At 37.4% G+C, this 24,670-nt stretch overlaps 1 protein-coding gene across 1 annotated transcript in view; it reads left to right on the top strand.

The window, feature by feature from the left end:
• The first annotated feature begins 1,181 nt into the window (after nt 1-1,181).
• The window catches only part of rictor (rapamycin-insensitive companion of Tor), a 219,451-nt gene continuing 195,962 nt past the window's right edge, over nt 1,182-24,670 (top strand). The window contains exons 1-5 of the mRNA XM_081742104.1: nt 1,182-1,282; nt 1,373-1,420; nt 6,020-6,179; nt 9,436-9,567; nt 11,904-12,094. Of these exons, the coding sequence (XP_081598230.1) occupies nt 1,228-1,282; nt 1,373-1,420; nt 6,020-6,179; nt 9,436-9,567; nt 11,904-12,094 (586 nt within the window). The 5' untranslated portion in view covers nt 1,182-1,227. The remainder of the gene's footprint in view (nt 1,283-1,372; nt 1,421-6,019; nt 6,180-9,435; nt 9,568-11,903; nt 12,095-24,670) is intronic.

Genomic DNA, 24,670 nt, shown 5'->3' on the forward strand with positions numbered 1-24,670 from the left:
AGATAAAAGACAATCGAAATGTGGAACAAGAGCGCCCTAGACAGTATTATTTTGCATGACGTACCGTTATCACGAGTACCTAGCAGCTTTCCGTTTGTAGCCATTTAGAAAGGCAAAAATAAGTGCAGATTTTTTAAATGGCTGGAAATCGAAAAAGTGAAATGAAATTTTTAAGTTTAACATCCAACGATTATGCCGGTTAGGCTAAAGGGAACGGTGATAATGAGTGAAATGAAGAAAGTGGTAGGAAACGGGAGAACCCCTAGAAAACCCACGAGCACGATGTTTGTCCACCACAAAGCCCACACGGCGCGAGCTGGGATCGAACCAGGTACCCCAAGCACCGGAGGTGAACGCTCTACCACTGAGCCACCGCGCCTCCGGCTGGAAATGGAAAGCAAATAAGTGAGTCATGCTAACGGTATCACATATTAAATAATATTGACTACTGAGCTCTGGGTCTACTTTTCGATTATCTTTTATCTATTTGAAGTTATCATATAATTACTGTAAAATTAGCTGTATTTTAATTTCGCTGTGATGGGGCCTCTTAAGCTAGTGGAGGTTAATAATGAAAATAGTAGCCGTTTTGCATGTAGCGTGACGTTATGTTGCGGAAAAAGCGAGATAGAAAAACATTCTCAACGCAAAGAAGCATCTGTAAAATCTTAAAGCAATGTAAAATACACTCTTTATGATCTCTTTCTTTCCTGAAAACAAATATGAAAAAGATCATAAAAGACAAGGCAAAAGAAGCAGAAATTTTCTTTTGTGGTATTTATGAGAGAGCATGATATTTCTTGTGAACAAACGCATTAGGTGTAGCTATAAGTTGTGTAAAGCTAATGTTTGAAATGAAATAATCAGAACAGGAGACTTAGTTATTTCTATTTTTACTTACAAAATAACATTTGAATTTCTGATTACCCTTTCACAAATCAGCAGCAGACAACGGAAGAAAATTATGTATTTTCGTTTTCTTTTTAAGTTCATTACGAATTGTGTGGAATCATTAGTGTTGAAACATTATTATCTTTGAGATTTGTTGACAATTTTGGTTGGCACTTTCTTTAATATAGTAAGCGCATCACTTGAATTTTGTCTCAGGAATTGGACAGCCGAAAAAAGCTAGGAAATTTTGATAAGAAAAGGGAAAATTTTCAATCAGTTGAGGGAAATTTTCTTAAGGAAAGCTACAAACACTGCATTCAGAGGAAAATAACAAACATGGCGAGTTGGATGTTCAAAGGGAGGAGTGTGAGAATGGGGCATTGTTTTCGTAGTAAGTATGTTCCTGATTTCAAGTTTAAACTAACTGAGATATTTGCAAATGTGGAATATTGTGTCCTACAATGACGCTCTCTTTTTGCAGGTCGCCACGACAGTGAGGATGAGTACGTACAACTGGATTTCGGCAAAGGTAAGTTCAGATACCGGCAAAAATTGAATTTCATTTTTTTTACACAATAAAATTAATTATCGTAAGAAAATCACACTTTCTAGAATTTAATAGTAACTTCAGGAGTATTTAATACTATTATAAATCTCATTTAGTGTTATTCTTCAAGGATATGCTGTTAAAAACTTCGGATGGACCATATTTCGGCAATTTAATTATGGTCGCTGAACAGGTTTTTGTCACTAATGAGGCCACATTATGAGGCGTGATTTAACAGTTTCCACCTGTATTATTGAGGAAAGTGTACCAAACACTGTGTGCTTCGTGAGAAAACCTGTATATGTTACAAATTAAGGACGGGTGACAAATCATGATTCATGCAAATTACCCGTGAATACATGTAAATTATATAAATAAAAGTGGTTGTAACCATTATACTGAATGACGTCTAGATTTACAATATGGGGCCACATTATAATTTTTTTACGTCATTCTTTTGGGCTAAATTTCTTTAAACATGGTCGTGATTACTTACAAATTGGTAAATTGGAGAACATTAAGTAACCTAACCTAACGTGTTTTATTAGCTGACGGGTTATCAGAATTTATTTCCTTTCTTCTGCTTTAAACAATACCCCAATACGTTGTATTAATTTTCATATTCTTCGGACATGTAGAAATAATTGTTTACAAACTTATAACGTGCCTGCAAACTGATATGCTACATTGATGATTATTGTTGCATAAGACGAAGTATTGCAAAGTTTGTCTGTTCTGGTCCGGGTTTCGGTGAATGAGCCCACTGAGGGGTGCGGCTGAGGCAACAGGCGCGTTAGTGACGGTGGGTATGGACCTAAGTAATACTTTCTCGCCAACTACAGCCACTATTGATATTACAAATTTACCTAGTATTAATTCTTCCTCTTCCATCTTCACTTTGTACCGTACCAGGTCATCTGTAACATTTTTTTTAAACACAAATTTGTGTTATTTTCACATTCCTTACAACTCACGCGCTCTTTCATTTGATTACATTTAATACATAACGTTGTTATACTGAGAGTTTGTTAGGTGATGTGGTTGGCACATGAAGCAATCTTTAGTACATTATTACATGTATTGTTGTATATTAAGGTTTGTGCTTGCTAGAAAGCATGTCTGTAATACGATTTAAAATAAATGATGAAGACATATTCGTTACACTAATAGATAAATGTGGGATTCTCGTAGTAATATTAATTAATAATACGTTATAAGCATTGTTTGCATAGTATAACTTTTCAGTGTTGCATGTACGTTAATATGGAGTTAAGAGACATTATTGCTGTATTACTGGACCACACAAAAATAAAAAAAAAGTATTATTATTATTTAGTTTTTCCCCATAACACTAGGTAGCCCTGACTCACTTGGTAGTGATTATTGTTCGAAATACAGTGTGAACGTATAGCATAAAAACTAGTGCATGAAACACGAACCAACACCAACTAGTGCTAGGTGGCCACTAAAAAGCACGAATGCTACCTAGCCGAGTCAGGACAGAAGCGCAGCAGGGACTCCTAGGGGCAGTGAGGGGTGCATCCGTAGGGAGCCGGCATGTCCGCGGCGGTGGGTACACGCATAAACGAGGATAGTGGAAAAACACTTTATATGTCACACAATGCATGGCTTATGTGTTGCATTGCTTTCGGGAAGATACTAAATGCCGTCCAAAGAAGCACTAAAACGTGCTCTATTAAGTTTGGTTGGATGTTCCTTTTTTCTATAGTTTCAATTCGTTTCTGCACTTACGACAAACTGTTCACGTGTTTAGTAGACCATGCGTTTCACGCGATTTCAACAATTGACACTCCTTATTTTTGAACAACTCGATAAAACTCAAACATAATACGTAACAATCTAGTCATTTACGAACCATTTCCGCACTGCCTTTCCCATAAATTTAATAAGTGTACCTCTCCGCCAAATAGTCTCTTCCACCTCCACTTATAGTACTGCTTGCAACATCAAAATCAAACTAACAACAAAAAGTATTTTTCTTAACTTCGACTATTCCCCTTACCTGACTTTCACTCACTCCTCCTCACAAACCAAAATAAATTCTCTAGTTCATCTAGTAAATTGTAAAATTGGTCCGGCGATACAGTAGTTATCCCGATAAAATACATATTGGTTACAGCAATGCATAAGTATAGGATTTTCTTCGTTATATTACTAAATAGTATGTTAAAGACATTGCTTGCAGAGTACAACGTCATTTTTCAGAGTTATATGTACGGTAATTTAGAATTAGATGTTGGTCGCTTTAATATAGAAGTTCCTTATTCATACCCCCCCTTTTTTTTGTCAATTAAGATATTTTATTTGTACATTTTGCACAAAGTGGACCACATATTCTTAATCTGCACCAGACATATAGATATTAAGAATGAATGTGCTTACGCAATATTTTCATACTTGACCGCGTTGGCGTGCCATTTCGTGTATAAAGGAATATCACTTACGCAAATGGTGCAGGTTCCTTATTATATTAGTGTGCTAACATTTTAATTACCAATAATCTTACCCCCGGGGTTAACTTTACATTATGCTCTTCAGTTGATTTTGTTCTAGAAGTGTTTTGCGGCAGGCGACAAATAATCTTCAGCAGCGCGAGGGACTCGGTGAGAGCTCGTTTTGTTCAGATCATAGATCATACGTTAAATTGTAGATCCGTATCTCTTGTTGATTTGACGCTGAAGAGAGCATTGAATTCCAATCCAACGATCCGATGTATGGTGGTATGTCTTTAAAGATAAGGCATGAACTGTGAAATTAAGAAAAGAAACGAAATAAATAAATAAATAAAACGCCTGTGCTACTCACTACAAGTTAGAGCTTTTTCATTTCAGGTGTGCCCCCTCTGGCGCTGCTGTCGATGTGTATTTTCCTGTACCTCCCTCAAGAGAGAAGGGACAAGTTGCCGAGATCTTTCAATTGTTGGATGCGGAAGCGTTGCCATAATGAATTATTTCACAGACTTAGCTGTACTCTGTCTTGTTACCCATTTTCAGTAGATTCGGTCGTCATTCGTGAAGACCAAACGACTGAATGACAAATTGGTAACACAGCTGGGGCCATTCACTTCTTTTCGTTAAGGAGAGGGAGCGTTTCCTCCGTCAGAGGGTGGGTTCGAAGTATGTTTTGCATATTTTGCGAGGGTACACCTGAAACCTAATGTACGTCAGGGCAGAGCGAAGAAGGAGAGCCCGCGTGTTTTTGCGTCTGTAGGAAGTAGCACGCAAGCGAAGTTGGTATTCGGCTGTTTGTTCTCATGGTTCAAAGTATGTCATTGGTCGTGTGTGCATAAGGGTGTCAATTGAAGCGGGCGGTCTTTATTCGCCCCTTGTTCTATGTTACAAGGAACCAATAACACTCATAACACAAGCAGATTTGATCTCAATGTATGCAAGAAGCGTCACGCTATTGTTACGTATATATCTTCATTTACGCACATACCCATCATCGTTAACCAGCATTTTCCCATGTCTCCCCGTCAGCTTCAACCAGTCCTGGACTGAATTAGACATAAAACTAGCTTGCAGTGGTAACATACTCTATAAGTTGACTCAGTTGGTAAATATCGCGTCAGGTAATGATGATTTTGATGGTTTAGTATGTTATTATCTGTTTTGACTACTGAGGTCGTATGAGACCTTGGACTAGGGCAGGCGTGTCAAACTTAGGATTTAATCTAAGGCAAATAGTCACTTGTACACAATAGTACGGGCTACAAGAAAAATAAAAAGTATTTTCATACTTAATTGTGTATTAAAAAGAATAAGTGAATACATAAATTATTAGCTAATACGGTGGCTCAGTGATAGAGCGTTCACCTCTGGTGCATGGGGTCCTTGGTTCGATCCCAGCTCGCGCCAATTGAGGTTGTGGTGGACAAACATCGTGTTCGTAGGTTTTCTGGGTGTTCTCCCACTTTCTTCATTTCACTCGTTTCTCATCATCACCGCTCCTTTAGCCTAGCCGGCATAACCGTGGGGCGTAAAACTTCAAGATTTCATTTTTCTTACCTATATCTGTAGAAGGAATGTAAGTTAATTCGCGTAGTAGATGGATACCGGTCTCTTTCCTGGCATTTTTTCCCCTCTTTCTACTGTGAGCTTTCAAGTGTCGGAAGACCTAGTCCTCGGATTGGCGACTTTCAGAACAGATCAAATGAATGTTAATCTGGATTATTAGGGATTTGTACTTGCTACGATCTTGCTAGGACGTGATCAAATTTGATTCTGCTTTTACATTTAGAAAGCTGGTGACTCATTCAGAACTATCATTTACTTATTTGATTGCTACTATTTAGATACGTAAAAGTTTGATTGATTTGTTGGACTATGTGATAAGATGAACGCTGCTAATTTAACTAGGGGCTTATACGAAATATAGTTTTCTGAGATCAGTTCTCCGGAACGTTTCTGGAACACTGGTTTTTGAAGGTTGTGAGGGGAAAGTTGTTTTACTGCTACTAGTTAGTACTAAGGAAACTTATAAGTGATGTAGGTGCTTCCTAATAATGCTATGTCTTATGTTTAGCTTGTAAATGCTGAATTGTGTATTTTCTATTTCTAGATACAAGTGAGAATGTACATGAAATACTATGCCATGTCTCCAAAAGACATGGAATATCTCGAGGGAAAAAAGTAGGCTTTTTGAATGCTTTTGTGAAGCTTCTAGCGAAAGTAAATCAGGAAACTAGTTTGGGGTACAGTGTAGAGGAAATTTTGTGTTGGTAAGTTTTCTTATTCAATGTTTACACTTCAGTCAGTTTTTTTTTTTTAAATACAGTTTCTCTGTAGATGTATCTTTTTTTTTTTTTTAATGATGATGGTGATTGTGAAATGTGTTATGCAAGTAATTTTATGGAAAGATATTTTATATAAGAACCCAATATTTAATAAGAATGACAGTCCAACATTCACTAAAGCAGTGGTTCTCAACCTAATTCCTAGCACGACCCCCATTTTATCACATCATCTTGCCAGCGACCCCCGTATAATTTCTGGTTTGTAATAAGCTTGTGTGGGATTTTTAATATATCTATTGCGAAGATCTCACGATATCTATCTATTTCTATAATAGTAGAATCCATTTCTTGTATATAGTGGATACAGTAACTTCCCTAAAAGCAAATGGATTAACTCTTGTGTACTACCAACAACATTGCTACACAGGAATTACCAGGGGTCTTGTAGAACCCCATCTAAATTATGTTCTTTGCGCAGAACCATCAAACAGGCAACTGAAATTTTTAGCGTACACTCCAGATAGAATACGAGGAAAGACTGAATTGTAATCTCACTTGTTTAAAAGATATGTCATGATAAACCCCTCTGGGGTCCCAGAAGACCCCATGGTAGTACACAAAGGGTAAAATCAAATTTGGTCAGTATATTCATTTTGCAAATATTGAATCCGATCCATCATACTGTTTCAAAATGGAGGCAGTTTGAAAATTTAATACTTCATAACTCCTTTAATTTTGGGTCATATAATAAAAAAACATTAATAAACTGATTTCTAATTTTTGGTATTAAAAAAAAAACTTGGACAGTTGTTAAAAAAGTTATTGAGTATTTGAATTTATAAGAGGCCGCCATTTTGAATTATCTCATATTATTGTGAATTTGGTACATTGTTGTATATGTGTTCAGTATTACCAAAAACTGTTAAGACCAACTTGTCTACATTTAAAATTTAAGAAACAAATAAAACCCCACAAAAAATAAACCTTCATTGTGGCCAGCTTGCTGGAAAAATGCCTATTCGCTCACGCACAAATACGTGTACTATTCTTCAAAGAACAACAAAGGATCCTAAACTAAAGCAATCCCTTTTATTGCTGACAGAATAATTTGTCCATTGTTATTTATCAACAACGCAACACAGCTATTCCGGATTAATGTTTTCAATTTTAATTGTATTTCAATATGCAGGTTTTGTTGCATTTCTATTTTGCTGGTAGTTCAATATGCAGTTCTCATTAGTATCATATCTGTTATGACATTATGACCTTGTGTCCATCTTGAATAAAGAAAAACACAGCTTTCTTAGAAGGCTGGCTACAATATTTATTATGAAAAATTAAACTAGAAAAGTAACGGTTTCGGAAGTATAGCACTTCCTTCCTCAGACTACACTCTCCAGACTATAGTATAGTTTGTAAAGTATAGTCTGGAGAGTGTAGTCTGACGAAGGAAATGCTATATTTCCGAAACCGTTACTTTTCTAGTTTAATTTTGTATAATAAATATTCTAGCCAGCCCTGTAAGAAAGCTGTGTTTTTCTTTAATTTCATATCGTATCTCTTTCATTTAAATTGATTTTTAAACAACTCTGCACCTGTTGAAAATGTTTAGTAGATCTATTTTTTGTTGGTCTGAACAGTATGTATAAAAATAAAAAAAATATGCATATCAGAACAAGATCCAAAATAATATTTAAAAATGTTTTACTGTATTAGATTCTAATTATATTTCTCCCTTCCGCTTATCTTTGCGACTGCCAGGTTGAGAAGCCCTGCACTAAGGGGTCCGAGGAGTTAGCAGATGGTTTCAGCGAAGAATTAGCGCGATCATCAGTGCGAAAAGAAAATTAGATTCCTTAAGAAAGATGGATTACCGTGTGTCTTCGTGTTTATTACTTTAATTGAATATTTCTTTCCTCTCTGGGAACATCATAATCACCATTTTTATTTCAGTGGAGCAGTGGTAGAGCGTTCACCTCTGGTGCATGGGGTCCTTGGTTCGATCCGAGCTCGCGCCAAGTGACCTTTGTTGTGGATAAACACCGTGTGTGTGTGTGTAAGAGGGGGGGGGTTCTCGGGTTTTTCCCGTTTCCTCCTACTTTCTTCATTCCACCAATTCATTCATTTTCGGAACATGGATTTCATTTCATTTTTTTACAACTTGTATTGTAATTTTTGCTTTCTTTTGAAGAACAACTAGTGCAGAGTATTCCGTAACATAATTTCGATTTTTTGCTTACGCTTGGTAATTGTCACTGTATTTACTGTCAATTTACTGTTTTTACGAAAACACCAAAAATTGGAATGGGATACCGTTATTATAAATTTCATTAACGAAAATTAAATAATTTATTCATGTACCATACATCTATATTACTTCGATTACATGTAAATACTTTATAGGAAAGTTCACAGTAGCAACCATTTATGTTACAGTTTCCTTTCTATTACACCGAAATATATTTTACAAGTAGTGTTCATTTATGGAAAACCCTACTAAGTACATTATGTTCGAAAATACGAGTTGATAACTATAAACATCTCGATGGATTCTATAGTGGTTGTGTGTAGGAGGTTTAAGACTTCAAGGGTAGTACCAAGGAGATGTTAATACTTGCATATACCTGAAAAATAAAAATATTTGGAATGGGTAATAGCTGTGTGATTGCATTTCACATCCACATGAAAGTTAGTTTTTAAAAAAGACCGTCATTTTGAAAAAATACATCTTCTCGTATAGAAATTTAAAAAGGTCCATACGCGGTGAGTCAGTGGTAGTGCGTTCAACCCCTGGTGGACGAAGTTCCTGGTTCAATCCCAGCTTTCGTCAATTTGTTTTGTAGTAAACAAACATCATATGCGTGGGTTTTCCCAATAAGTGATTGAAACAGAACCATTAGTGTATTAAAAGCTATTGTATCCATCATGGCATGGTTTACATATTTTTGTTTTCGGGATGTTAACAGGTAGGCTTAACCATATCATATTCGTCTTTATACGCAGTTTTGTATTTTGAGAAAATGTATTTTTTTTCCCCTTTCCTTTAAATTTTTTTTTATTCATATCTAAAACTATTTTTTTTTTATTATAGAATGGAATCCATGAGATGTGATTGAAACAGCAATGTTGTGCGTTTCTGTAAATAAATTATCCGTTGATTGCTATTGAAAATGTCAGCATTAACAGAAATTTGGACGAATTCCTGAGCTTACTTTAATAGTAATGTTGTCTTTTGTTTCAGTTTAAGAGTTGCTTTAGTTCACGAAGCAAAAGAGGTTCGTTCAGCTGGTCTGAGGGTAGTTCGCTATTTGCTTAAAAATGAACAAGATGTAGCAGCTCTCCTTAAGTTACAGTATTCTTATCTGATATCTAGGTAAGTGTTCTATTTCTTTTCTTTTTGATGGAACGGGTAAAGAAACTTTAATCAATACTTATAAAAAATGTGAAAAAGAAATAAAAAAAAAAAAAAAAACCTGGGCTTAACGTAGAAGTATGTGTCTTGTTTTATTTTGATCTCAATACAGTTTCGGTGGTAACTTCGATCTTCCTCGGTTGGTAAAACTTCTTGCTAAATGCTTCTTATATCGCTAATTCGTGTCCTATCATCATAGTTTCAGTTGGTGGTTAAGGACATTAACTTCTAAATGCATGAAAATTTTTCTTGGGAGTTGAAAAAAAACTTATTTACGCATTTAAAATTTAGTGTCTTTAATGAGCACCTGCAACCAATACTCGAAGTGTGGGGGCGCGGTGGCTCAGTGGTAGAGCATTCACCTCCGGCGCTTGGGGTCTCTGGTTCGATCCCAGCTCGCGCCGTGTGGACTTTGTGGTGGACAAACACCGTGCTCGTGGGTTTTCTCGGGGTTCTCCCGTTTCCTCCCACTTTTCATTCCACCATTTCACTCATTTCTCATAATCACAGTCTCCTTTAGCCTAACCGGCATAACCGTGGGACTAAAACTTATATTTCATTTCAATAGTCGAAGTGAGACGGTATGCGGTGATATGCCATTCCACCTCTGGTTTTCCAGTGATGAAGACATTTTTCCGTCTTTCTAATAAGTGGATCATATTGTGAATACGTGTGCGGTGATTACCTGTGTACATGAATGTATCCCTAATATACAGATCTTTATGGGCGATTCTTTTTAATTCAATCTGATATTGTTAGTTAATGGAAGTTAAATATTTTCAATATGGAGAAGTTTTTAGGTAAAAAAAAAAAATTAAAAATTAAGAAAAAATCTCATATACTTCCCTAATAATTTAATTTATCAGCAAGTTAATCCTCATGACAGAAATTTCGCTACACTTCCTGATTATCTTACTATAGCACAATCGGAAGCTAAATTTAAGAAATATGTGTTTACACTGATATACAGTAATGCTCGATTTGGTTGTTTTGTATGTACAGTCCGCAGCAAAATACCTGCAACATGAGCATGTAAGTTTATTGTGAAACTACGCCTAACAGCGCAGGGAATCAACGTAACGCCTAAGTGGCACGAATCACGGCAAGAGAAACCTTGGCGTCCTCCCCTACACACTTATTTTGGAGCAAAAGACTTCGTCGTTTCACAATAAACGTACATGCTCATGTTGCAGGGTTTTTGCTGCGGACTGTAAAGTGCGAAGGGAACTTCGGGTGCATTTAAATTTGAATATTTGAGCATGGGTGGATTTATATATATAGGGTGAGATAAAAAGATGTTAACATTAAATGGGTTTACTCACGTGAAATTACAAGGCAAGGATTTGGTAGAAAGGTTTCAATTTGGCACCCATCCCACTCAATGTAGTTACGGAGTTGGTCCATTGTTGATTGTATGGTCCTCTGGGCCATGTGGGCAGGGGTAGCAGCGATGACCTGAGTCATGCAGTGCTTCAGATCGTCCAAGTTGCTAGGTTTTCTGGCATACACACGATCCTTGACCACTGATGTAGAATGTTGCTCCATCAGAAAACATGAACAGAATGTCCATGCGCACCGTTTCCAAGATAATTTGTGCAGCATTTACATTGCTTGCTTGTCCGCGTTTTTGAGATGCTGCACAATCTGGAATGGCTTCATTCCTAAATCCCGCTGTAAAATTCTACCCACTGACATTTGAGAAGTGTTAAGGCTCTAGAGAAAGTGTGCGCGAATACTTGGTTGGGTTGTCTACCGAGTTCCTGGACGAGAATGATATTCTTTTCAATTAGGACACATCTGTTTCTACCACTGTTTCCCTTGCAATCGTCTTAAACGGTCCCCGTCCTTACAAACTTCTCGTAGATCCTGCTAATTGTCAGGCGCAAAATTGCATCCCGTCCGATCCAGGCCGTGAGTTTTTCTTGTACGATGCTTGGTTACTGAAAAATCTCCAGTCAGGCAACTAGTTTCCTTCGTTTCTCAGTGGAATACCGGCACGCCATGGTTTAATCTGCATAACAAAATAAAAAAAGAACATTCATTTAATGTTAACATCTTTTTGCCTCACCCGATATATAATAAAAGTACATCGGGGTAAAATCTGAATTGTGTTTTAGCTTACGGTTAATATTTTCGAATATATATCATGAGTAAGAGTTTCGAATGTTTTCTTACATTAAGAGATTGTCCGTTTCCCCACTTGTGTTTTTCATTAATTATATACTAAAAGTTCGTAACATAATCTTACCTATGTCTTCTGTACATGCTTAAATAATAGTTTCTCTTCTTTATTATAGGAGTCTAGATATCGTTCTGGAGAATGATATTGAACGCATGCAGGCAATGCGTCTAGTCAGAAAAATGTTGTTGAAAGCCGCTCATTTTTTCCCAGAAGAAATGGCACGCGCTCTAGTTTCTCTTGCGAATGATGGGGCCAAAGAGAAAGATCGATTGTTGCGTGCTTGTCTCGCCGCCTTAAGTGAAGTCTGTAAGTATTTCGAAGTTTACTTTAATTCTTTGGCGAGAGAATTATTTTTACTGAACTTTAAGACTTCAGAGTCACTGATTTCACTTGTAAAGGGTGTCCCATTAAGAGCGATGGATTTAATATGCTTAGTAAAATACCTTTTTGAAGGAGAATGAAATATATTTGTACATCATTACAGTAAGTGTATGTTACCTTATGCTCAGCATAACGTAACATGGCCCGGTGCTTTTGAGCACCTTGTATATCGGAAGGGAAATTTTAAATTTTATTTAGAATGTAAGAGAAATTTTTATTTTATAGTAGGAAAACCGTAGGTCGAAAATTTTGTGTAATTTTAGTGAAATAAATCGTTTCAATGGATATTATATGAAGATTACATGATTATTAATTATATTATGTATATTTTACGTATTTATCCAAGAATATATCATTATTTTAGACAAATAAGTGTATATTCCAGCTTTTTCAATGGTTTTCAGTTTATTTTTATTCATATTTCGGCATAGGGAATCTTCTCAAGAAAGCTAAAAATTTTATTTCGTAAAATCTTCTTCAAAATTCCGAATTAAGAAAGTCAGCCATAATTTCTTCTTGGTGCATCTCTTTGTTTCGAAGTAAATTATTTGATTGGATAATCCACAATCACAGCTGCGGCTGAGATTTCGGTTTTCTTTGATCTTCGCACAGAAGCCTATCATCCGATAGTTACGTCACGATTATCTTCCAATTAGGGATCATCTTCATGTAATTCTTTGTCTTACGGCGTCAGCCATTTCAGGAGACAGACGTGTAGTGTTCAGCGTCTGCAGAAATTGTGGAATAATCTGTTGTTACGTTAAAACTGTGATAAATTCTTCGTTTTGGCTAGTGTTAGAAGTTGTCAGCAGAGATAAACGTGCTGTGTTTGGTGTTTTCAACAAACTTATTAAACCAGTAATATTATAAACTGTGAAGTGATTTCGTCTTGCATAAGGGATACTAGCATGGAAGGCGTCTATTGTTACGGAATGAGCTCATTGGCAAATTTTACGTTCTCGGTCAGCGAGAGAACGTAGGAGAAGCCGGAGGAGACGGTGACGGAGAGTAAACATTGAGTCGTTGTGCAGGCATCGAAGAAGAAGAAGTTAAGTGATGCTCGATGGTTTTTCCAGATCGGTGCTACAGTAGTTAGTATCCGAAATTATTTTGGGACCACAACTTAAGAGTCTCCCAGGAGATTCAAGTGGAGTAATTCGTCAGGAAATTTTTTTTTTAATATATCCGTTCAGTCGCTGTTTAAGAAGCAGAATCACGTAAGTAAGAACCAGTGAAAGTGAAAACTCACTCCAGGTATTTGGCATCTTCAAAATTTCCTTGTCTCGAGAAAACAGATATGTGTGATTATATTTTCTGTTGTATGTGTGAAATCCAAAACATGAAGTGTTAAGTGCGTAAAGTTTCCCTCAACGCCGCACACATGCAGATTCGGGCAATGTGACATCGTGATTTCATTCGATGGGGGGGAAAAGAAAGCTAGAATCTCAGCACAGAGCGATTGTTGTAATCACAAGAAAATGTGTACCACACACACATTTTCCCCCAGTGAGGAAAAGATGTTTAGATTCCCCAAAAATCTTGAAATTATTCATTTTCGGTAACACTGCTCGAAATTAAGTTTTATTTATTTTGGCATGTTTTCTTTGGTTTTGAAACAAAATGATTCTAAACGTTGATTTTTGTAAGTAAGTGTCAGATTCACGGCTACAGTTAAGTGCAAGGGTACATGAATTTTGCGTACCGGTAACTGAAAACTTTCGGCAATAGGCTAAACCTTCGTAATATTTTAATCTGATACCCATCAAGTTTAGAAATTTCAGTTTTTTTTATAACTACTAGTAAATACCTTTTCTTCTTTTTTTAAGAAACTCAAAAGATTCAGAGCGACACTAATGCAAATAACCACTGCGTCTTCGGTATGAATGTGGTAGCGAAACAAAACAAAATATAAATACAAGATAAGGATGGTGCTTCATGAAATATATGTGTGATTTTTTTTTTTATATATATATTCTTGTTTAGGTTAAGTTAGTGTAGTTAGAATAGGGATTTAGGTTTAAGTATGTCAATATGTAAGTGAATGTTTACCTGTGCTAGATTGTTCAGTGGGTCCGAGATGTAAGAGAGGTCGCGAAGAGCGTAAATCCTCTATGCCGGCCACAATCTCTATGCACAGAGAAGTTTAAGCACCAAAGAATAAATAAATAAAAGTGAAAGTAGCTAACCACAACAGTAGGCAGTGAAGTATTATTTTCAATAGTGTAGTGTATTTATATTGTGTCTTTTCAGTTGTTTGCGTGTCGATTCAATGTAAATGTTCTGAAAGTCAAGAATATTAAATGAATATTAAAGAATATGAATATTTCGGGAATATGTACAAAGTAAAGAATGTTTTGGCTCTGAAAGATATTGAAATCGATCATATTATTTTTCTTAGATGGGTATGTCAGTTTAATGTGAAGATTATCTGTTATCAAATATTTTTGTCCAACGCTACATTCATGAATATTTTAAAGAATAAAACTTACTAGCCGTGAAAACATCTTTCTTTTCGAATACAAAATCTAATTATCTTGTAGTTTTAAGAAGTAGTAGAAATATGGAGTTGATGTTTTGGTATGCATGCGAAGCATGATCAAAGCAAAGAGCAATACTACAGAATAAGTTTACTGGGGAAATGAAATAGCTGTGAAATTCAGGGAAGAGACTTTCCTTAGTGTGACCGAGTTGAAAACAACCGAATCTGTAGAAAATTTTTCATTTTATCAGTTTCAATCAAAATCTCAGTTTGGATTTTTTTTTTTTTAGTTACAAAATTCTGTTTCAAGATTTTTTTTTTCTTTTGGAAGATTCAGATAGGGCTTTCACAGACAACTTTAAGATCTTCATTGTGCTCATTGCCAGCTCCACTCGTAGGTCGGTGTCCTGTGTCTGTAGTCGTGGTTCACAACCTATTTCCGGATGGGATGTGGATAATGAACTGCAGGCCTGGATACCGGACTGTGAGTCGAGATGGGAGAGAGTTTGGAAGCTTTATATTTCGGGCCAGATTTGAGTTCTATTTTCCGTAGATGATTGGCTTGGTGAGTGTATCAGTGGCTGTTGATGACGAGCCCATACGGGCCCGGTAGGTTCGGTGTCACTAGTCAGTGATACATTCAACATAGCATGTAATCTCAAGGAAAGGGAACATCATACAAAAACACAATATCAGCATCAACATTCAGTTTATTTATTTACTTTTTTTTTTAAAGTAAAAATGGCGACCCTTATCCAGGATTTCTGTTGTTTCAATCCTACGCGAGCGCTAAGGAAAATAAAACAATCACAGCAGAGTATTTGTAATGGGGATCATTATGACAATCGCCGCATTGAATGAATCATGGTCACTTCTGGATCTGTATGTGTGATGTTGTGGGAAACAAACTTAATGAAAGTGAAAATGTCTGTGGGTAGCAGATCGAGTAACGAATCTCGTCATCCGAACGAATATATATGCTGTAGTGACGAAATTGCAGGGTTCAGCGTTTATTGTGACAGTTGCTTTAGATGGGTACATGCCCAATGTTATGGTTTGTCAGAGGAACAAGTGCAGGAATTAGACAAGAGTAGTGAGCCGTGGTTATGTAAGCCTTGCCTGGCGAAACAGGTGACAGTGTTGCCACTTCCGAAATCATCGGAAACCGAGAGTGAGGAAGGTGAGCGTGTAACGCGGGGTAGCCCGAACGATTCTGACAAGGAGGAAGGAAGTCGAGGAAACGTAGCATCCGGTTCAAGTGTGCAATTAACTGACTTTGCAGCCATGTTGGAACGATTTAGTCAAACTTTAACTTTGACGTTAAACGAAAAATTTGAAAAGGTGGACAATAAATTTCAGGATATTAGTAATAATTTTCAGAATATGAATGAAAAATTCGAAAAGGTAGATAGTAAATTCCAGGATATTAATAGTAACTTTCAGGCGATGAGTAATCAGGTTGACCGTAAATTTCAGGATATGAATGAAAAATTCGATAATGTAAAATTCGAATTGTTGCAAATGATCAATGAGAAGGTAGCCAATGTAAACGAAGACGTAGAGGCTGTTAGGTCGGAAGTTCGCGATTTATATACCTCTGTTGGGAACTATCAGACTAAAATAGACGCGCGGGTAGATGCCGTTGAGGAAGGTCTCCGGTTATCGGTTGAGGCGCAGAATCGACGATGTGATGACTTGACTAAGGAGTTTTCACATCTCGAACTAAGTACCCAAAGGTCGTGTCGGGCACTTGAAGCCAAGATTCAGACGTTGGAGGAGAAACAAAACCAAAGAAAAAACAAACGGTGTGGACGTAAACGATCGCGAGACTTTGTTGTCGGTGATGGAATCGAGTCTGACGGGACCGAGTCAGACATCCAAGTGGATGTACCAGTCTCTTCAGTTGGGGAGACTCGTACTATTCCCACGGTGACTGTCTCTGTCTGTCAGCCGACCAACATTCACGGCACAAATGTCCTTCCCTTTGAATTATCCTCACATACGTTGAACTTAAACAAGTCACATACATCCTGTGTTGAGACAATAGGTTGTCAGGCGTTGTCCAGGAGGTCGAATCCATTGTTAGTTCCACCTCAGGTGTCAGGACCTTCAGATACTAGGTGTCGGTTGAACCATGTGGTGTCCTCTAGTAATGTAGCAGACATGACTCCTTCGTGTGCTGGAGTTCAGGAGGGAATGTGTGGTCACGCGGTGGTATCGATGCCAGACAATTTAACTTCTGGACAAAATTACCAACACTATTCTATTTTCGGTCAAAATCACTCGGGTGCAAAGAGCCCCGTCGTTGGCCACAATTCTCCCGTGAACCCCAGTAGAAGCGAGGAAGGCTTTGGTAAGCGAACTCTAAATTTAAGACTTTCTGAATTAAATCACTTACCTACATTTTCTGGTGAATACGGTTTGGCTAGATCATTTTTAGAAAATTTGGAACAAACTTTTAAGGTAATTTCGGCATCAGAACACGAACGTCTAACCTTGGTACCTTGTTGTTTAACAGCTGGGGCCAAGACATGGTTTCAGACTGTGTGTCAAGACATCAATAGTTATGCGGATTTTGTGCGTCTGTTCCGGGAACACTATTTTTCGGCAAGGATGGAAAGGTTGCAAAAGAAGTTCATTCAGGGAATGAAGTATGATCGAGCGAAGTACAACCGATTGACGGACTTTGCATGGAAAATTGTAGCGGAATATTATGCGGTGGCACAACACCCGGATGAAATCGAACTTATTGAGATAGTCTTGGATTGTTTACCAGCTGGTGATGCCAAGTTGTTGAGGGCTGTTGAGCCGAAAAACATTCAACACCTTATGGTCAAAATAGCCGAGATAGAGGGACATCCAGAGCCTAGTGAACCGGTCACTGACAAGAAGTTTAGACGCTTTCAGGTGCGTCAGGCGAAAGTCGTCAGAAAGGCCGAAAAGTCAGGAAAACAAACCACCAAAGATACTTCGTCTCAGACGGAGGAAGACGAAGGCAAGAGGAAGGAAGGAAATCCAATGGCAAAGGAGGAGATGACCGATTTTCCGGAAACAGGGGTCGAAGAAGGAACTTTCAGTCTCGAAGACCCTGGCCCAATCAAGGAAGACCGAATTGGGTAAGAGATGGTAATGGAAATCGGAATGCTCCGTATGGGTACAACCAACGCTACTATCCAGCAGCGATGAGTTACGGGTATCCGCGGGGTACATCTCAGACATGCGCGCCAAACGCGATGAACTCAGCAGGAGCGCAAGCCTATCCGGGATACGCGCCGAATTTACTTCCTGGAGGGGGAGTGGCGGCTCCCACGTCTACTTCTTCCCCAGGAGTGAACATGGCGATGTCCACTGGATGGCCTCCGCAATATACGACATTCGTACCTACGATGGCTCAGCCACCGGAAACGAACGGGAATAGTTTGGGAAATGCATACCGCAGCCCTCATTAGGGGAGAGTGTGGACTGCGATGTGGATTCCTCAACTCCCCAGAAAGAACAAGATCGGTTAGCGAGTAGTCAAAATTTCAATTTGGTAACAACCTCGTTCGATTTTGATACCAACCCTCCAAATTTCAAAATTCAATGTTTTGGCAGATTCCGAAATGGAGTAATTTTCTAAAAGCCGCCCAAGATTTGTGCAATCACTCTTGGTGTGATGCTCTCGGATGTACTCCAGCGGAGCGTTTCTTATCGTATTCAGCATCCAAGAGCTTCAAAGAAAACTTCATTTGGCCCAAAGAGACGGTGCAAGTAAAGGAAGACAAGAAATTTGTAGTTTCTATTCCGGCAGCAGAACCGAAGAAAGAAAGAAAGCTGCGGAAACAACAAGACATCGTCACAGAAGGTTCTTTGGTGATGGTGAAAACTCACCATGTGTCGTCGATACCAAGAAAGGTATTCGCTAAGTTTATGCATACCTACGTTGGACCTTACAAAGTGGTATCTCTAACTCGAAATTCAGCGAGATTGCAAACTCTGAAGGGAGAAAACATAGGAGTTCAGAGTTTTGACAATCTAAAATTGTTTCGTTGTTCCGAAGAGAAAAGAAAGGAATTATTAGAAGGGTGAAGAAAAAAAAAAAAAGGAGAAAGCTTAGTTTATAGGTTAAGGTTAGGTTAGGATTGATTAGAATGTATAGTTGTGATTGGAATTGATAAAAAAAAAGAAATGTTTGTCTTGTATAATCTCCAGTAATTTTTGTAGTAACAAAAAAAAAAAAAAAAAAAAAAAAAACAAGAAGAACTCATAAGTTGAGATTTTTTTTTTTTTCTCCGAAGCTCCCGGAGGATGTTACCTTATGCTCAGCATAACGTAACATGGCCCGGTGCTTTTGAGCACCTTGTATATCGGAAGGGAAATTTTAAATTTTATTTAGAATGTAAGAGAAATTTTTATTTTATAGTAGGAAAACCGTAGGTCGAAAATTTTGTGTAATTTTAGTGAAATAAATCGTTTCAATGGATATTATATGAAGATTACATGATTATTAATTATATTATGTATTTATCCAAGAATATATCATTATTTTAGACAAATAAGTGTATATTCCAGCTTTTTCAATGGTTTTCAGTTTATTTTTATTCATATTTCGGCATAGGGAATCTTCTCAAGAAAGCTAAAAATTTTATTTCGTAAAATCTTCAAAATTCCGAATTAAGAAAGTCAGCCATAATTTCTTCTTGGTGCATCTCTTTGTTTCGAAGTAAATTATTTGATTGGATAATCCACAATCACAGCTGCGGCTGAGATTTCGGTTTTCTTTGATCTTCGCACAGAAGCCTATCATCCGATAGTTACGTCACGATTATCTTCCAATTAGGGATCATCTTCATGTAATTCTTTGTCTTACGGCGTCAGCCATTTCAGGAGACAGACGTGTAGTGTTCAGCGTCTGCAGAAATTGTGGAATAATCTGTTGTTACGTTAAAACTGTGATAAATTCTTCGTTTTGGCTAGTGTTAGAAGTTGTCAGCAGAGATAAACGTGCTGTGTTTGGTGTTTTCAACAAACTTATTAAACCAGTAATATTATAAACTGTGAAGTGATTTCGTCTTGCATAAGGGATACTAGCATGGAAGGCGTCTATTGTTACGGAATGAGCTCATTGGCAAATTTTACGTTCTCGGTCAGCGAGAGAACGTAGGAGAAGCCGGAGGAGACGGTGACGGAGAGTAAACATTGAGTCGTTGTGCAGGCATCGAAGAAGAAGAAGTTAAGTGATGCTCGATGGTTTTTCCAGATCGGTGCTACAGTAGTTAGTATCCGAAATTATTTTGGGACCACAACTTAAGAGTCTCCCAGGAAATTCAAGTGGAGTAATTCGTCAGGAAATTTTTTTTTTAATATATCCGTTCAGTCGCTGTTTAAGAAGCAGAATCACGTAAATAAGAACCAGTGAAAGTGAAAACTCACTCCAGGTATTTGGCATCTTCAAAATTTCCTTGTCTCGAGAAAACAGATATGTGTGATTATATTTTCTGTTGTATGTGTGAAATCCAAAACATGAAGTGTTAAGTGCGTAAAGTTTCCCTCAACGCCGCACACATGCAGATTCGGGCAATGTGACATCGTGATTTCATTCGATGGGGGGGAAAAGAAAGCTAGAATCTCAGCACAGAGCGATTGTTGTAATCACAAGAAAATGTGTACCACACACACATTTTCCCCCAGTGAGGAAAAGATGTTTAGATTCCCCAAAAATCTTGAAATTATTCATTTTCGGTAACACTGCTCGAAATTAAGTTTTATTTATTTTGGCATGTTTTCTTTGGTTTTGAAACAAAATGATTCTAAACGTTGATTTTTGTAAGTAAGTGTCAGATTCACGGCTACAGTTAAGTGCAAGGGTACATGAATTTTGCGTACCGGTAACTGAAAACTTTCGGCAATAGGCTAAACCTTCGTAATATTTTAATCTGATACCCATCAAGTTTAGAAATTTCAGTTTTTTTCATAATTACTAGTAAATACCTTTTCTTCTTTTTTTAAGAAACTCAAAAGATTCAGAGCGACACTAATGCAAATAACCACTGCGTCTTCGGTATGAATGTGGTAGCGAAACAAAACAAAATATAAATACAAGATAAGGATGGTGCTTCATGAAATATATGTGTGATTTTTTTTTTTTTATATATATATTCTTGTTTAGGTTAAGTTAGTGTAGTTAGAATAGGGATTTAGGTTTAAGTATGTCAATATGTAAGTGAATGTTTACCTGTGCTAGATTGTTCAGTAAGTCCGAGATGTAAGAGAGGTCGCGAAGAGCGTAAATCCTCTATGCCGGCCACAATCTCTATGCACAGAGAAGTTTAAGCACCAAAGAATAAATAAATAAAAGTGAAAGTAGCTAACCACAACAGTAGGCAGTGAAGTATTATTTTCAATAGTGTAGTGTATTTATATTGTGTCTTTTCAGTTGTTTGCGTGTCGATTCAATGTAAATGTTCTGAAAGTCAAGAATATTAAATGAATATTAAAGAATATGAATATTTCGGGAATATGTACAAAGTAAAGAATGTTTTGGCTCTGAAAGATATTGAAATCGATCATATTATTTTTCTTAGATGGGTATGTCAGTTTAATGTGAAGATTATCTGTTATCAAATATTTTTGTCCAACACTACATTCATGAATATTTTAAAGAATAAAACTTACTAGCCGTGAAAACATCTTTCTTTTCGAATACAAAATCTAATTATCTTGTAGTTTTAAGAAGTAGTAGAAATATGGAGTTGATGTTTTGGTATGCATGCGAAGCATGATCAAAGCAAAGAGCAATACGTACAGAATAAGTTTACTGGGGAAATGAAATAGCTGTGAAATTCAGGGAAGAGACTTTCCTTAGTGTGACCGAGTTGAAAACAACCGAATCTGTAGAAAATTTCTCATTTTATCAGTTTCAATCAAAATCTCAGTTTGGATTTTTTTTTTTTAGTTACAAAATTCTGTTTCAAGATTTTTTTTTTTCTTTTGGAAGATTCAGATAGGGCTTTCACAGACAACTTTAAGATCTTCATTGTGCTCATTGCCAGCTCCACTCGTAGGTCGGTGTCCTGTGTCTGTAGTCGTGGTTCACAACCTATTTCCGGATGGGATGTGGATAATGAACTGCAGGCCTGGATACCGGACTGTGAGTCGAGATGGGAGAGAGTTTGGAAGCTTTATATTTCGGGCCAGATTTGAGTTCTATTTTCCGTAGATGATTGGCTTGGTGAGTGTATCAGTGGCTGTTGATGACGAGCCCATACGGGCCCAGTAGGTTCGGTGTCACTAGTCAGTGATACATTCAACATAGCATGTAATCTCAAGGAAAGGGAACATCATACAAAAACACAATATCAGCATCAACATTCAGTTTATTTATTTATTTTTTTTTAAAGTAAAATGTATATATATATTCCGATTTAAGAATGATAAGTTGGATTTACTCAACATCTATTGTGGCATTTCGGTAGGAGGTAGAATGATTAGATGCATAAGATTTGCAGATGATATGGCGCTTCATGCAGAATCTGAAAAGAAAATCAATAAAATGTTAGAAAAAATGAGAAAGGGCTTTGAAGAATATGGGATGAAAATAAATGTTAGAAAGACAAAAGCCATGGTGATTGGAACGAAGGGGTCTGTGTCAAATATAAAAGTAGGAGGGGAGAAAATAGAACAAATGAATAGTTTTCGATACCTGGGTAGTATTCTTAGTAATGACATGAAATGCGAACGTGAAATAAAAGCAAGGATAGGAATGGCGAAAGAAGCCTTTAGGAGGAAGAAAAGTCTGTTTTGTGGGACCTTGAAGAAAGAGTTGAGAAAAAGACTCATATAATGCTTCGTGTGGAGTGTTGTACTGTACGGGGCGGAAACGTGGACATTACGTAAAGGTGACGAAAATTGGCTGGAAGCCTTCGAAATGTGGGTGTGGAGAAGAATGGAAAGAATTAGTTGGGTCGAGCGGAAAACGAATGAGAGAGTGTTAGAAATGGTGGGTGAGAAAAGGACACTTTTAGATATTATTAGGAAGAGGAAGACAAACTGATTGGGACATTGCCTAAGAAGAGATTGTATCATGAGGGACGTCCTAGAGGGTATGGTGGCGGGAAAGAGAGGGAGGGGGCGAAGGAGACTACAATTAATGGATGATATTAAAACAGAAAGATCATACTCGAAGACGAAAAGGTTAGCGGAGGACCGTGGAGCATGGAAGCTTCTCAGCTGCGGCAAGTGACCTGCCAATAAAGGCAGAATACCTATGATGATGATGACTATTGTGGGTCGGTTGGTAACACTGTTCTTACAAGTTCCTTTATCAGTGATTTTTGCAGTTTATTTGACGTGGAGTGCTATAAACAAACAAAAAGAGTTGGGAATGCCTTGATAGTTAATGAAGAACAGTATTGCAAATATAGCAGACAGGATTAATATGGTTTCAACAATCTGCTATACCTCCCTCGAGACGATTGTCTTTCTAAATGAGAAATTCCATGGCCAAATGCTCTCTCTCAGTGGCAACAAAAGCTGTCCAGCTATGTCATTTGACCTTACTACTTGATACTACTCGTTTAGGGAGTTACTGAAATCAGTGGACACTCAAAAGTCTACGTAAACAAACTCTGAACAGTGCTGAAACTCAAGGAGAATTAAACATGTTAACAGCTACATCTATGGGCAAATATATGAGAAAGTGATTATAAATTTAATCGATGGACATATTCCGGGTATCGTCTTTCATTCTTAGATTGGAATATTTACGCGTTGTAATGATGAACAAGAGGCAGTGTTCAATTCTGAGCGGAAACTAACACGAAATTCAAGAGCTATTGTTCAGTTCTCAACGAAATATCAGAAGACTGCGAGATGAAATGGAAATCACTAGAACGCACTGACTTAAAATGTAGTTGGATGAGTTTTGTATTTCACATTGTTGTTGAAACTTAATGTTCACCAGTGAGAGAAATAATAATAATAATAATAAAAAAATTCCTGCTTTAGGTGCCCAAAACCGTATTAAATATATAATATATTAACTTTTTAACAGTCAAGTGAGTTGTACTTAACTGACGCTAGTTTTGGGCCCGGGGCTTCTTGAAGCATACATAACTCAAGCGTCTCTACTTGGAGGACGCGTGGTGTGTAGGTAACTTAAGCTGCTCTGTTGTGACGTAAATGTTATTTAATTGGTAGCAGCCTGGGCAAAACTGTGCAGTTGGCTCGTAGAACTCTTGCTAGTTGATGTCCTTATTGCTACAATTAAGATTGACAAATTAATTCTAAAAACGTGGATCTAATGAATAGAAGTCAATTAACGAAATCCGGTAATTCTACAGGGGTCACTTCAAAAGTTCTGCACACTGAAAGATATAATGGAAGTAAATAATTTATTGTACAAAATACCTGTACAGGCCTTCATTATAATCTCCAGTCTTCTTTATGACAGCTTCCCAACGTTTTGGTAAATTCTGTATTCCGGATAGGGCACCTTTATTGTTGAGCTGTCTGAGATCTCTGGTCACCTCACTGGAAACTCTGTCAATTGTATCGAAACTTTTTCTACGGAGTGATTCCTTCAATTTGGTAAACAAATCAAAGTCTGGTGGGCTCAAATTAGGACTACATGTTGGGTGAAGAAGTGTTCTACGATTCTTTTGCGACATGCTTTCTGTTCTTTACTAAGATCATGTGGAACCATCTGGCAACTATTTTTCTCATCTTTAACTTTTCAGTAATAATTCTGTAAACTGAAGTGATAAACATTCTGGCCTAATGTGCAATTTCCTCACATGTTTCTTGTCGATCCTCTGTCGAAATGGCTTTCACAATAATCGAAGAGGGTAGTGTGTTGCAGTTGATGGTCTTCTACTTCCTGGGTTGTCCGCAGTCCTTACACGACCTTCACAGGAACGAGCTGACCACCGTGATACAGTGCTACGATCCACTACACTATTTCCACAAACCTCTCGCAAAGCATTGTAAATTTCAGTTGGATTCTTGCCACGTAGAGTTTCCATTTTGATATAGAAACGCTGGTC

Source organism: Thermobia domestica, chromosome 16 (genome assembly GCF_964235325.1).
Source record: "Thermobia domestica chromosome 16, izTheDome1.hap1.1, whole genome shotgun sequence".
Lineage (NCBI taxonomy): Eukaryota > Metazoa > Arthropoda > Insecta > Zygentoma > Lepismatidae > Thermobia > Thermobia domestica.